The 12,506-nt window shown below is 41.9% G+C and overlaps 1 protein-coding gene across 2 annotated transcripts in view; it reads left to right on the top strand.

Annotated features, from left to right (window-relative positions):
* Positions 1 to 12,506, top strand: part of SLC26A10P (Solute carrier family 26 member 10) — a 37,213-nt gene that overhangs the window by 16,489 nt on the left and 8,218 nt on the right. For both annotated transcript variants that reach the window (XM_087956452.1, XM_026673934.2), the window contains exons 4-14: positions 56 to 220; positions 1,791 to 1,943; positions 4,476 to 4,558; positions 4,789 to 4,936; positions 6,125 to 6,238; positions 7,056 to 7,133; positions 9,477 to 9,572; positions 9,893 to 9,999; positions 10,394 to 10,463; positions 11,322 to 11,492; positions 12,466 to 12,505. In XM_087956452.1, the coding sequence (XP_087812578.1) occupies positions 56 to 220; positions 1,791 to 1,943; positions 4,476 to 4,558; positions 4,789 to 4,936; positions 6,125 to 6,238; positions 7,056 to 7,133; positions 9,477 to 9,572; positions 9,893 to 9,999; positions 10,394 to 10,463; positions 11,322 to 11,492; positions 12,466 to 12,505 (1,225 nt within the window). The remainder of the gene's footprint in view (positions 1 to 55; positions 221 to 1,790; positions 1,944 to 4,475; positions 4,559 to 4,788; positions 4,937 to 6,124; positions 6,239 to 7,055; positions 7,134 to 9,476; positions 9,573 to 9,892; positions 10,000 to 10,393; positions 10,464 to 11,321; positions 11,493 to 12,465; position 12,506) is intronic.

Raw genomic sequence — 12,506 nt, 5'->3', positions numbered from 1 at the left:
CGTTTTTCAGGGACTTTCATACAACTAACTCTGGCATCTCTTTCCTTAACCCCAGGTCATGATGTTTCTGCTTCACTTGGGCTTCCTTTCCACCTACCTCTCGGAACCAGTGGTCAAGGCCTTTACGAGTGCCGCTGCCTTGCACGTGGTGGTTTCTCAGCTACAGAGCCTCCTGGGCATATCCTTACCACGCGCCAATGGCTACTTTGCCATTTTCAAGGTATGGGGGAATACATATTCTGGGGCCATGTATGAAGAGAGAAGATGCCTCGATGGCACAATAGTTAGAGTGCAGTTATATTACAATCAGAATTCTGTTGTTTATTCAAATGTATCAAAAATTGTGTCTTGAGACACAAGTTAAACAATGATAAAGCTCTCTATATAATTTACAATATAATCATCATCTAATCCGTAGTGGTGCAGTGGGTAGAATGCAGTACTGCAGGCTATTTCTGCTGATTGCCGGCTGCCTGCAATTTGGCAGTTCAAATCTCACCAGGCTCAAGGTTGACTCAGCCTTCCATCCTTCTGAGGTGGGTAAAATGAAGACCCAAATTATTGAGGGCAAAATGCTGACTCTGTAAACCACTTAAAGAGGACTGTGAAGCACTGTGAAGCGGTATATAAATCTAAATGCTATTGCTCATCCCTAATCCACCTAACCTTGTTCTAATATGCCGAAGAAGTTTGTGTCAAGCCTCTGTTGGAGTCTGACTCTGAGGGAGAGATGGAACAGCTGACAAGGAGTGGGAGTGTGGCTCCGGTGGTTGTGGAGGAAACTGGGGAAGGGCACAGGCCAGATGGGCATTCAGAGGAAGACCTAGACCCATCCCCTCTTCATCCTAGGGCACGCAGGGAGGAGCGGATAAGGGAGAAACATGAGTGGTGTGGTCTTCATGGGCTGCGGCTGGGAGGACTGGTTAAAAGGACAAACTGCGCATGGCAAAGTTGCTGGAAGCAAAGGGTGCATTCTTGTCAGAGCTTATCTGTGTTTTGGCTTCCTCCCAACTGTGGTTGCTGCTTATCTGGTAGAAGTCTGCAATTAATCATCCTTGCTTGCTGTAGTAATTCCTTCAGTGTGGTGTGTTGGATTTTTTATTTCAAATTAACTTTACTTTGGGTGCGGATTGCATTTACTCCCTCCGTAAACTGTATTTCTTTTAAGAGTTTGATGTCCTGCCGAGGATAATTGGACATTGGGTCCAAGTTGGAGGCATTAAAGGGACTTTCTTCTATTTTTGTGACTTCGTTATTTTTGTGTCACATCCTGGGTGATCACAGTTTGCTTCTCTAAGCGACTATGAGTCTACCCTTCTAAGTAGGCCACTTAAGAAACTGGCACTTGCAGGAATGTTCTTTATTGTAGCATGAAGAATAACAGAATATTGAAAGCCTACCGAAGCTTTTACCTGTCTCTTCTTAATACAAAACAAAATCAAGGTAGGGAATTTTGAGTTTCTTTCGCATGTTTTCCTCTATCTCAGGACTGAGTAATTTCCTCTTCTGCTAAACAGCTCTCCTGTACCTTCCTCAAGGTTTGCATTGCATTTCTTGTCAGTAGGTTTTCTTACAGCTTAGCTATGCTTTGTTTTTCCTCCCTTCCCAGGTTACTTTAGGCAAGGTGCAATGGATCCTCAGCTCTGCTGAGTCAGCCTACAAGGTCCCTTAGTGACTGCTGCTGGAAGGGTTCAGTAAATTCAGTCGCTGCCTTGTCTTCCCAGGCTGCTCCATGAGCATATGTTAAATTCTGTTTGTTCAATGGGAATTATCTTTGTGTTATTTCCTAGACACTGGCATCTGTTGTGGAAGCATTGCCCTTAACCAACATGGCAGAACTACTTATCTCTGGGCTCTGCTTAGCTGTGCTGGTCCCGATCAAAGAAATCAACCACCGCTACCGTAGCCGGATGTGGGTCCCCATTCCAGGAGAGATCATCATGGCAAGTTCTGAGCCTCCACTCTATCGAAATACAGCCGCTGACCACCCTAAGTTGGAGAAACTCATTCCTTAACTTAACAAATTGATGTACACAGAGTCCACTGTTTCCTTTGTCTGTTTCTTTAGGTTATCAATATATTTAGGTTATAAACATACATTACACCCCCTACAGACACATACACAGACACAAAAATGGAGGCCAAAAGAAGCGATTGAAAGAACAGAGGAGGAGCTTGTAGCAGAGGTGGTATTCAGCAGGTTCTGACCAGTTCTGGAGAACCGGTAGTGGAAATTTTGAGTAGTTTGGAGAACCGGCAAATACCCCCTCTGACGGGCCCCACCCCCACATATTCTCTGCCTCCCACTGAGACCCAGTTGAATGGCTGGGTCTTCTTTGGTTGCCCTGCACAGGAGAACGGAGCTGGAAAGCAGGTTAGAGGGGTGGGGAGGGAATGGGAGTTTGCAGTATCCTTCCCCTGCCATGCCCACTAAGCCATGCCCACAGAACCGGTCGTAAAAAAAATTGAATCCCACCACTGGCTTGTAGGTATGTCATTGTTCCAGTAGTGGTTATGAGAAGAAAAGCTGAGTGCTCTACTTAGGACTAAACTAGAAATGATGTTAAGCATTCCTTTGTATTGAACACATCATTTAAAAAACAGAGAAGCAAACAAATAGCTGTTGAAATATCTTTGGGCTCATCCTCATGTCCACCTAACCATGACACAAATGTGGCCTTAAATCAGCTTAAAGTTGTTGTTAGTTATTCCATTTTTAAAAGGATGTTTTCCCTCTTCTTCTTACCCAGATTGACATTGACAGACTGTGGCACAGGGGGTCGCCAACCCTCAGGGACAACCAAACTCATAATTTTAAATCCTGCGGACCACTAATATGAATTTTGACTGATGGTGGCTTGCTGACATTGGTGGGAAAATCGGTCCCATATTCCAGAGCTGCAGTAATCACAGGACTGGCCCTTTGGTCATCCTGGAGATGCTGCTTTTCTGCAGAGACCCTGGGAAAATCCCCAAAAAAGTCTGCAGGAAAATTCCCCACCCCGTTTTCCTACCGGTTGATCATTCTTTATTTGGGATCGCTTGATACGTTCTCCAGCTCCGTTCTCAAGGGGAGAGAGAAACTTTTGGCTTCATGCAATGGAAGCAGCCAAAGCAGCAGAAGTCTTTCTTTCTTTCCCCCAAATTCTGCCAGAAATGATTCTTTGTGAGATTTCTTGTGCCAGCACAGCCTCTTGGAGCAGGAGGCCTTGCAGGGTCCCAAAGACTCATTTCTGGAGGAGTTTGAGGGAGAGAAAGAAAGACTTCTGCTGCTTTCCTTGCGTACAGCCAAAAGCAGAAGAAAGAAGCGGAAAGAAGCAGCCTGGTGGCCAGGTGAGGTGCGTGGGGCAAGTGGGGCAAGTTCCCCCCCTTCCCCCTTTCCCCCTCCCACCACTACCTCGTGTTGTTCACAATGCAAGTGATGCAAGCCTTGTATTCCCACGGGCCGTGTGGGCGGCACAGCCTGGTGTTCCTGCACAGCCTGGATTAATTGCTTTGGGGGGATGCTTTGGGGGTGATGTTTCTCTGCAGACCACCAAAATTTTATTGTGGACCACCAGTGGTCCGTGGACCACCAGTGGGCAACCACTGCTCTAGCATGTTTCAGTCACAATCAAGTTGCTAGCATAAGCAGGGATGGGCAGCTTTTAATAGCCAGCCTCTCCTGTTGTGGGCAGATCCTCCAGTCACTGGAAACTGCCCCTCATCGCCATTTTGTCTTCGGCTGCAGGAGAGACTGAACAGCTGGCTTCTGCAGACCTACTCGCCTGACCCATGCTTTCTGCAGCATTTGTCAGGTCCTCCATAGACACCTTACAAAAAAAGTTTAGCTTATTTCTGAAAAAAGTACCGAACCTATGCTTAGACAACGGGACTTGCACTTGTTTCAAAAAATAGCGCTAGAAGTATGCTGCGTGGAGAATTGATTAAAACCCAGGAGAGATATCTAGGTTCTGTCAGCTATGTGTTGCGGGTTCTGTCGCCACTGAGCACATTAAAGATTTTTCCATGGCTTCTGTCAACCATGGGTTTTCTACCGTTGCACTTTTGACTGGCTTTATCACAATGGGAGGGAATGGTGCCATTTCACCTAGACTGTTCTGCACTACTGACATACTGCCAGTGCCGCCATTCTGTTGCAATATTTTGCAGCACTTGCCCAACAGAAACACAAGTTATATAATACTTGATCTTCTTTTTAAAGACATATATGACGGCTCTAGCTGACATAGAAAAAAAATATCCTTAACTCGGTTCAGTATTCATCCCTAACACACTTAATAAATTCAGGTTGCCCTATTGCGGCAAAATGTATCTGAGAGATCAATAAAACTTGGAGAGACTTGATTTTTCAGATCTCCAGATATTAACAGCTGCAATCAATTTTTTTTCAAAGATGATGGTGTTGCTGGCTTCTTTAAAAATAAAGATGTTGCAGATAACACTTCTTTTAATTATTTCACTTCTTGCGATAGGTACTGCTGGCCACGGGAATCTGCTTTGCTTCCTCTCTGAATACCCACTATAATGTACAGATCGTTGGGCACCTCCCAGCAGGGTAAGTTCCTTCTCTGTCTCCATTTTCCCCATTTTACACATTGGCTAAAGGCAAGGGCACTGCCACTCTATTGGCATGGCATCAAAAATGCAACTTCCTATCTTTGCCTGATGCTCTGGATTGGACCACATGACGGTCAGTTTTGCCCTGGAGATGGATGACGGGGTGGGGCAATGTATGATCTCTTTCCCAGCACAAAGTGATTCCCATTCCACCATTCTTTCGTGCAGGTTCCCACAGCCCCAGCTCCCAGCTCTGCATCTGCTGCCCCAAGTGTTGGGTGACACGGTGGCCCTCGCTTTTGTGGCCTACGCCATCTCAGTGTCCCTGGCCATGATCTACGCTGAGAAGTACCACTATGTCATTGACCCCAACCAGGTGTGTGCCCATCCTGGGAGCCTGGGTCTCCTCAAAAAGGGAGAAATGGAAACATCCAGTCAAGGAGTTCATCCCCTTATAGAATATAATAGAATACTTTATTGGCCAAGGGTGATTGGACAGACAAGGAATTTGTCTTTGGTGCATATGTTCTCAGTGTACATAAAGGAAAAAGATACATTCATCAAGAATCATAAGATACAACACTTAGTGATAGTCATAGGTTACTAATAAGCAATCAAAAATACTAGGAAACAAATAAAACAATATAAATCATAAAGATACAAGCAACATGGTTATAGTCATAAGTGGGAAGAGATAGGTACTAGAAAGGATGTGAGGAATAACAGTAAGACAGTCTTAGTAAATAAGTTGACAGTGTTGTAGGAATTAGTTCTTTAGCAGAGTGATGGCATTCGGGAAGCTGTTTTAACTCCTTGTATCCTGAAGGATCTGATTTTCCCCTTCTTCCTTTTACATTTAAATTGACAGCCAGCTTGAATGGGCTTCTGATTCTGACTTGAAGTTTCAGATTGATATCACTGACGGACAGAATAGGAGCTACCCAATTCTTGATTCCTTTTCAATGGACTTCATCAAGTAGCTGAAAAAGGTCTCACGAAACTTGTGTGAGGCCAACACTCCCATTCTTAAATCCACTGTGCTCTTGCTCTGCAAATGGAAGCTTTCATTTCAGAATCTGAAGTTTAGGGCTGAACTTTGGTGTAAAAGTTCCTGTTGGTTGGGTTCTGCACTACCCTTTTATTTTCAGCCATGCTTCAGGTTTTGCTGAAAGTAAAGCAACGGATGTTTCTGCCATCTTCATTATTGAAGATGGTGGGGTTTTCCTCAGCTTGTTCCTCAACTTGGAGAAGTTTTCCCTAAGGTGCATTTTGTTCACATTCACTTTAATAGGCTTTGGCTAAGCATTAGAGTAGACATTTCAAAGCCAAATCTCACAGTAGTTAAAACCAACCCAGATTTTAACTCTCAAATAGCTTTTCCAGTTGAGGAACACTGGAAACTATAATTCTCTGAGATTCTTACTGTGGTCTTCATGATTTTCCAGTATTTGCTGAATTCCATGGAGAGAGGGAGATTAGATAATAAATCCAATTAAACCTGTGCTCTATTTGTGCCATAGAACAACCCGAGACCAACCTGCTCTTGTTCTCCATTATCCCACAGGAACTTCTGGCTCATGGTGTTTCAAACCTAGTCTCTTCCTTGTTCACTTGTTTCCCCAGTTCAGCCACTCTGGCTACAACTAACATTTTGGAGAGTACTGGTGGACACACACAGGTACTTGGAGAATGTCTTATTTGGTAAAAAATTTTTGCTGTTTAAATGCACCAGAAACAAACAGCAGATTGCTTGAGATATTAAAAAAAAATGTTCAAAGCACCGAGTAAATTTGCAAAAGCACGAAAAATGTTTGGTTTTGTTCTGGATGTGGATGTGGCAGTAAAAGTGGCTGGCCAACTTTTTTTTTCTTGCCAGGACTTCTCTGTCTTCAAAACGTGCTGACAAGTCCTTTAGGAATAAAATATAGAAATGAGACCAAGACAAGAACAATACCCTCCTGTCTTTGTTTATTTTTTTAAAAAAAATTTAAAGCAAAGAAAAATATTTACATTGGTTTAAGGACTGCAAATTTACAAATTTCTCTGGAAAATGGAGATGATAGAGAGCAAGGAGAGTTTAGATCCTTAGCCTTGGATCTGTGGCTTCTTCCTTAAGGACTTCGGTCCAATCTATTCATTACCACTTTTTTCTCCTACCTAATGTTGAAATTTCCAACATGGGGGAAAAATGATATCAGCAATTGGAGAAGAGAAAGAATTTTAACTAGACTTTCCTATCCAAAGTGCTTTTCTGCCAGCGTTAGAGGGAGAAATCTGCCCCATGCTTTCTGGAGATGGTACTATAGTTTGCTATCTGGGAAGCCAAAGGATTGCTTTGTATTAGCATAATGGTGAATAAAGATATGTTTATCTATTTGCTACCTATACCTCTTGCGTACTATGCGATACAAAGATTGTTGTGTACGTTTGGTTCCCAATAAACTATTGTCTTTCTGTTAGTCTGCCACGACTTAACCAGCCTTCCTTATCCACAGCTTTCTGGACTCTTCACCAGTGCCGTTGTCCTGATTGTGTTAATATGGATTGGACCTCTCTTTCATTATTTACCAAAGGTGAGCTAGATGCAGGAATGGGTTGGCAAAACCCAAGGAATTGTGGTTCTTTTTTTAAAAAACTACTCCTCAAATGAGAATGAGAATAATTAATGTGTATCTATTTAAAGTGTCTATTGTATGCATAATTTGGATAGCTTTGATAAATGATTGTGGATTGAGGCTGTTGGGTTTCTTTAATAGGTGTTTTATTTATTGGGTTACTTTTGGTTAAGCCTAAGCAACGCTTAGCAATGGTAACTGGCAGTGAAGTTTCTCAAGAGGGCCATTGTGCCTTTAACAAGAAGCTTCCTCCATGTGACCTTGGCCTTGCCTTGCTACCTTTTCAATGTAGCTCTGGAATTTCTAATCAACTGTTCCTTCATTGTCCTTCAGTCAATCAATTCTTGGGTGTGGATAGGTTATAAGGACTAATTTCCTTCCAGTAATGGTTTTCTTCAAAAAAAAAAAAAAAGCACTGTTTCAGAATTTAAAAACCAAAAAAAAAAAAAAGAGAGAGAAGAAGACAGAAAACTATTAACGACTACTAAACTGTCATTTGCAGGATATAGGAGCAAACTATTTAAGGCAGAGATGGTATTCAGTAGGTTCTGACCAGTTCTGGAGAACCGGTAGCAGACATTTTGAGTAGTTCAGAGAACCGGCAAATACCACCTCTGACTGGAGATTTTACAGTCTCCTTCCCCTGCCACGCCCACCAAGCCACGCCCACAGAACCGGTAGTAAAAACTTTTGAATCCCACCACTGACTTAAGGATACATTCAATGGAAATTCAGTCATGTTGCATCTCCACTGAACAAAAAACAGTTACACAAAACTAAAGCTATAAGAAAGAAATTATTGAAGTAAAAATACAGTATATATTTGGGAAGGGCAGATGCAGGCTAGTTTTTTCCCCCAAAAATATACTAGGAGAATTTTAAGCATAGACATGAGATACCACCATTTAAATTTTGCATCCAGTTGTAGAAAAACAGTGTCTTAATAATGCTAAGATAGCACAGTATAGAAGCCCATTCTTGCAGATATTAGTAAGATGGATGTGGACATGGCAGCTCTTAAAATCTAGTCTGGCACATGGTTAAATCCTATCATTGGATTTAGATTTATCTAAGTATCCGTAGCTTGTTCTGAACCCAAGATGTAGCAGTTCAGTATCCATACTAGGCAATTTAGAATGCCAAAAGGTGAGAAGCTGGCCTTTTCCAAATAGTTTCCAACAACTGTTATCATCTGTGGTTACGACAATAAACCTATGTATGTATATATTGACTAGGGATAAGTTGTCTTTGAACTCTTTTATATGAGATCCCCATCGTTACATCATCAACCAGATGCTAGTGATTTCCTATTGAGGCTTTAAAATACTTCTCCTTAGCAGGAAAACATCTGGAACAGATAATGAAAGATAAACAAGATGATGTCAATGGGAGCTCCTTTGAGCAAGGGAAAGTCTACTCTCATTGAGAGAAAAGGCAATAAGAGTAATTACTGTACTCTAGATTAAGATCTGTGTTTTTAGACAGATACCTTAAGTTATTTTCTGGTTAAATGAATAATTTTTGTTCTCTCTTTTCCCGTAACCATGTTGTCAGCTTTGGAAGCCATATTTTACTTAGAAGTTTCCATGTTACCACATCGTAGTTCCTGGGAATTTGGGAGGGGGGATTTCATAAGAGTGGTGGAAGTTTAGACATAACAGCATTCTTCTCATAAAGTCAAGGACAAGTGACTCTGCACCTGGAATGGGGTGATTGGAGGAATGTCTCTAGTTGGGTGATTGGACCATGTGATGGATTGGTGGGTGCAGGGGAGGCGTTTTGATTTCCAGTTATGAAGGGAAAACCTGGAACTCTTAGATTCAAGTTTTCCCAGCTGTACCAGCATGACTTCTTTCATAACTTCTTACTTGGATGAACTGTGTTTTTGAGTGTTGAATGAAATGGGGAGTTTCACTGGAACGCTGATACGTGTTTTGATTCATTAAAATAATAATTTTCTACACTCCTGCTTACTGAAGTCTACATTCATAAGTATCATACAACCACTGCAGCCAACGTATCTATAAACCTGAAAATAAAAAAGGAAGGAGATGTCCTACTTTTGTCCAAAGAAGGACCAAACCCACAATTCATATTGGTGGTGGCAACTTATTATTGAAGGAGGAAATTGCTGCACCGAGAAGACCCTGGGTGGGATTGGGAAGGAGGAATTTTGTCAGGTAACCCAGAGGAGAGATGAGATTTGAGCAGGAGAGGACATGTCCATCCTGCTAGTCAATCTTGGCCTGTTTTGAAAAGACGGTCTCTTTATGTGATTCCTGGTTTCTTGTTTCATGATAGGCTGTCCTAGCTTGTATCAATGTCACCAGCCTTCGACAGATGTTTCTGCAGTTCCGGGATTTACCTGAGCTTTGGAGGATCAGCCACGTGGACTTTGTAAGTGTCCATAGCATCTGCGAATCTCCTAATTCTGACACCTAGCTAGCTATTAAATCGAAGCTTTATACTATAGATGTTCCTTCTCCTATAACTGCTGACATAGGTGCTCAGAATGTGCATTTGGAATCTGTTATTGCTTTTGCAATTGAACTGCATCTGTTATTCTGCCATTCATTTAACTTATGAAGTGCGAAGGCTGTTCCCAATTGAAAGAGGTGATAGGTTGGAATGGGACGGTCTCTTCTGACCCCCATGGAACTTTCTGTGCAAGTTCAGAATTGGGTGTCTCTATTACTATCTTTTCAACTCTTTTGCAGGCTGTGTGGATGGTCACGTGGCTTTCCGTGGTTATGCTCAGTGTGGACTTTGGCCTGGCAGTGGGGGTCGTGTTCTCCATGATGACCGTTGTATGCCGCACACAGAGGTAACTTCATAGTCGTGGTCTTTCCGTTGCTATGTTGTATTGCTGAATGCTGGATTAAAGCCCAGCTGTTGGGATCCAATGTCCCCTTGTGCTAAAAAGATCATTCTTGAAAGGGGATCATTAAAATTAAGGCAGATTTTTCGACCCCCATCTCTTGTCCTCGGCCATAGGTCAGGGCGAAGTCTTCCTTGGTTTCCAAACACCCATGTAAATGTGCAGAGTACCCTCTAAGAGTGTATCCTTTTGAAATGCTCTCTCTGCCTTGTTCCCAACGGCCACCCAAATATTGCCTGCATGCTTCTTGGGGCGGAAGCTATTCTACCCAATGTAATACCACTTTACTCTGTATGCCTTTATTTATGATTGAATAAATAAAATGCCATTCATTTTCCAGGGCTGAATGCTCTGTTCTAGGCAGAGCAGCTGATACGGAAATCTACAAGCCTGTGAAGTACAATAGCAAGGTAAAAGTGCTGGAAATTGTTCTTACTTACCTGGCTGGGAGAAAGTCTTTGGACTCTCAACGGGACTAATTCCTGTGCCGATAGGCGTAGAGGCTGCCTTAATATAGAATCATCTTGCCTTGGAACAAGATGAAGTTATTTTATTCTTAATGAAAGGGAGGGGCAATCTCTTTGAACGAGAACAAGTTGTTATCATGTTCTCATTCTAGAAGTTCAGAGATCTTCCAGAAATGTAATTTTATTGCTTAGACCACTTAACAGGGGCATTTAATTTTTAAGGAAGAAGGATGCTTGTGTTACAGTGCTGGCTCTGAAGTCTAGTCTGTAACAGGAGCATGGCAAAGCTTTGATGATGTTATCCATTTAGTTGTGTGCCAATTCTATGGGCTGGATCTCACCACATCTTCTGATCTTGCACTGCTTCTTTGAGTTTATGTCTGGCTGGTGTCAGCTTTGATAGTGTCCAGCCATCATGTTCTTTAGCAGCCTGTTGTTTTTTTTAACCACTAACTCTTCCCAACATAATCGCTTTTTCCAGTGAATTCCCTTGCATGACATGGCCATGCTTAATTTGCATTAATTAATTAATTAATTTGCACGGCATGGCAATGATTAATTCCCTCCCATTTGTATGCTTCAGAAATGTTGGGTTATATCCTCTAATCTTCTTCATTCATTCCTTTGGGTAGCTCCCTGCTCACACTTGACTGTGGATGGTGGGATTTCGAGCTTAAATTATTTGGTAGGTGTCAGATGGGGAGAAGTCTGCCATATAGGTTTCCCAAACCCAGTGAATATGCATTCATAAAATCTATGATTCTATGCTTCTATTCCATGTGTTCTGTTTCTTCTTCTTAGTGTTTTGAGATCCCAGGTGTGAAGATCTTAAGTTACCAGGCCCCCATCTATTATGGGAACCGCAGTTTTTTTAAAGATATTGTCAGCAAGCTTGTGGGGTTACAGCAAGACTGGGAACATCCTGAGGATCCACAATTTAACAGCAGTATCAAAATGGACATCAGTACAGTGGTAAGATTCCTGATGAAAGATTGCAGTGATGGTGGGGAGATCAAATATTGTCAGTTCAGTTTAGAGCAAATCAAGTTCACCCACAGGTGGTGACATGCTCACGGAAGTAAAAGTTAGCTAGAGGAAGAGATACTATTTTAAGCTTTTTAAAAACTGAATAACTAATCCTGGAGTTTTGGATGACGTTAAGTTAAAGTGCTTTTATTCCACCTGCATTCAGATAGATTAGACTAGATGATGATTAGATTAGATTAATTTAGATAGAGGTTCAAGATGTCTTTTATTGATATCATTTTAAAGCTGATGTTAAGAGTTTTCTTTTGTCGCTTTCACATTTCCTTTCTTACACCAGAGCAAGACTGGGTTGGATTATAATTGTCATTAAAAAGCAAACAAAAAACGTATTACCATGTCTTCTGTCCCATCTGAGACAACTGGATTGATTCTGGTTGTACACCATGGGCAGTTTTGCCATTCAGCTCAGAGGAACAACCAGGAGTCAGGGGTATTTTCTGCGTGTGTGTGTATCAAAAAATTAAGATGGTGGCCACACCTCTTTGATCAAAGCCCCACCCTTTCTACATGCATTATGACATATGTAAAAAGTGATGGGGTTTTGATTACAGAATTGTGGCCACCATCTTTATTAAATTGTAAAAGAGTAGCTCTTATATATGCGGAGATTTAAATGGGCATAGGTCAAGATGTTGGCCGTGTTTCATCCTGTGGGGTGAGTCAGTTGCTTAAGTTAAACTGAATTTTGAGGATTGATTTTCTATAACTACACTCCCACCCCCCAAAAAAAACTCCACCTTCTAAAGGTCCTTGGTGGAAAACAGTCACATCATATGAATCACTGACACACACACACACACACACACACACACACACTATTAGATGTAAAGTAGCATCGGTCAATTCTTTCAGTTTGTAAATGAAAATTAATTTTTGGGTTTCCCCCTTTTTCTTTTAGGACAGCAGCGTTTGTGTCTTGGAAAAGAAGCTTAGCTCAGG

The sequence above is a fragment of the Notechis scutatus genome, chromosome 2 (assembly GCF_049901735.1).
Source record: "Notechis scutatus isolate UNSWTSFEM ecotype Mainland chromosome 2, rNotScu1.2, whole genome shotgun sequence".
Classification (NCBI taxonomy): domain Eukaryota; kingdom Metazoa; phylum Chordata; class Lepidosauria; order Squamata; family Elapidae; genus Notechis; species Notechis scutatus.
This window is presented reverse-complemented; position numbering and strand designations above follow the sequence as displayed.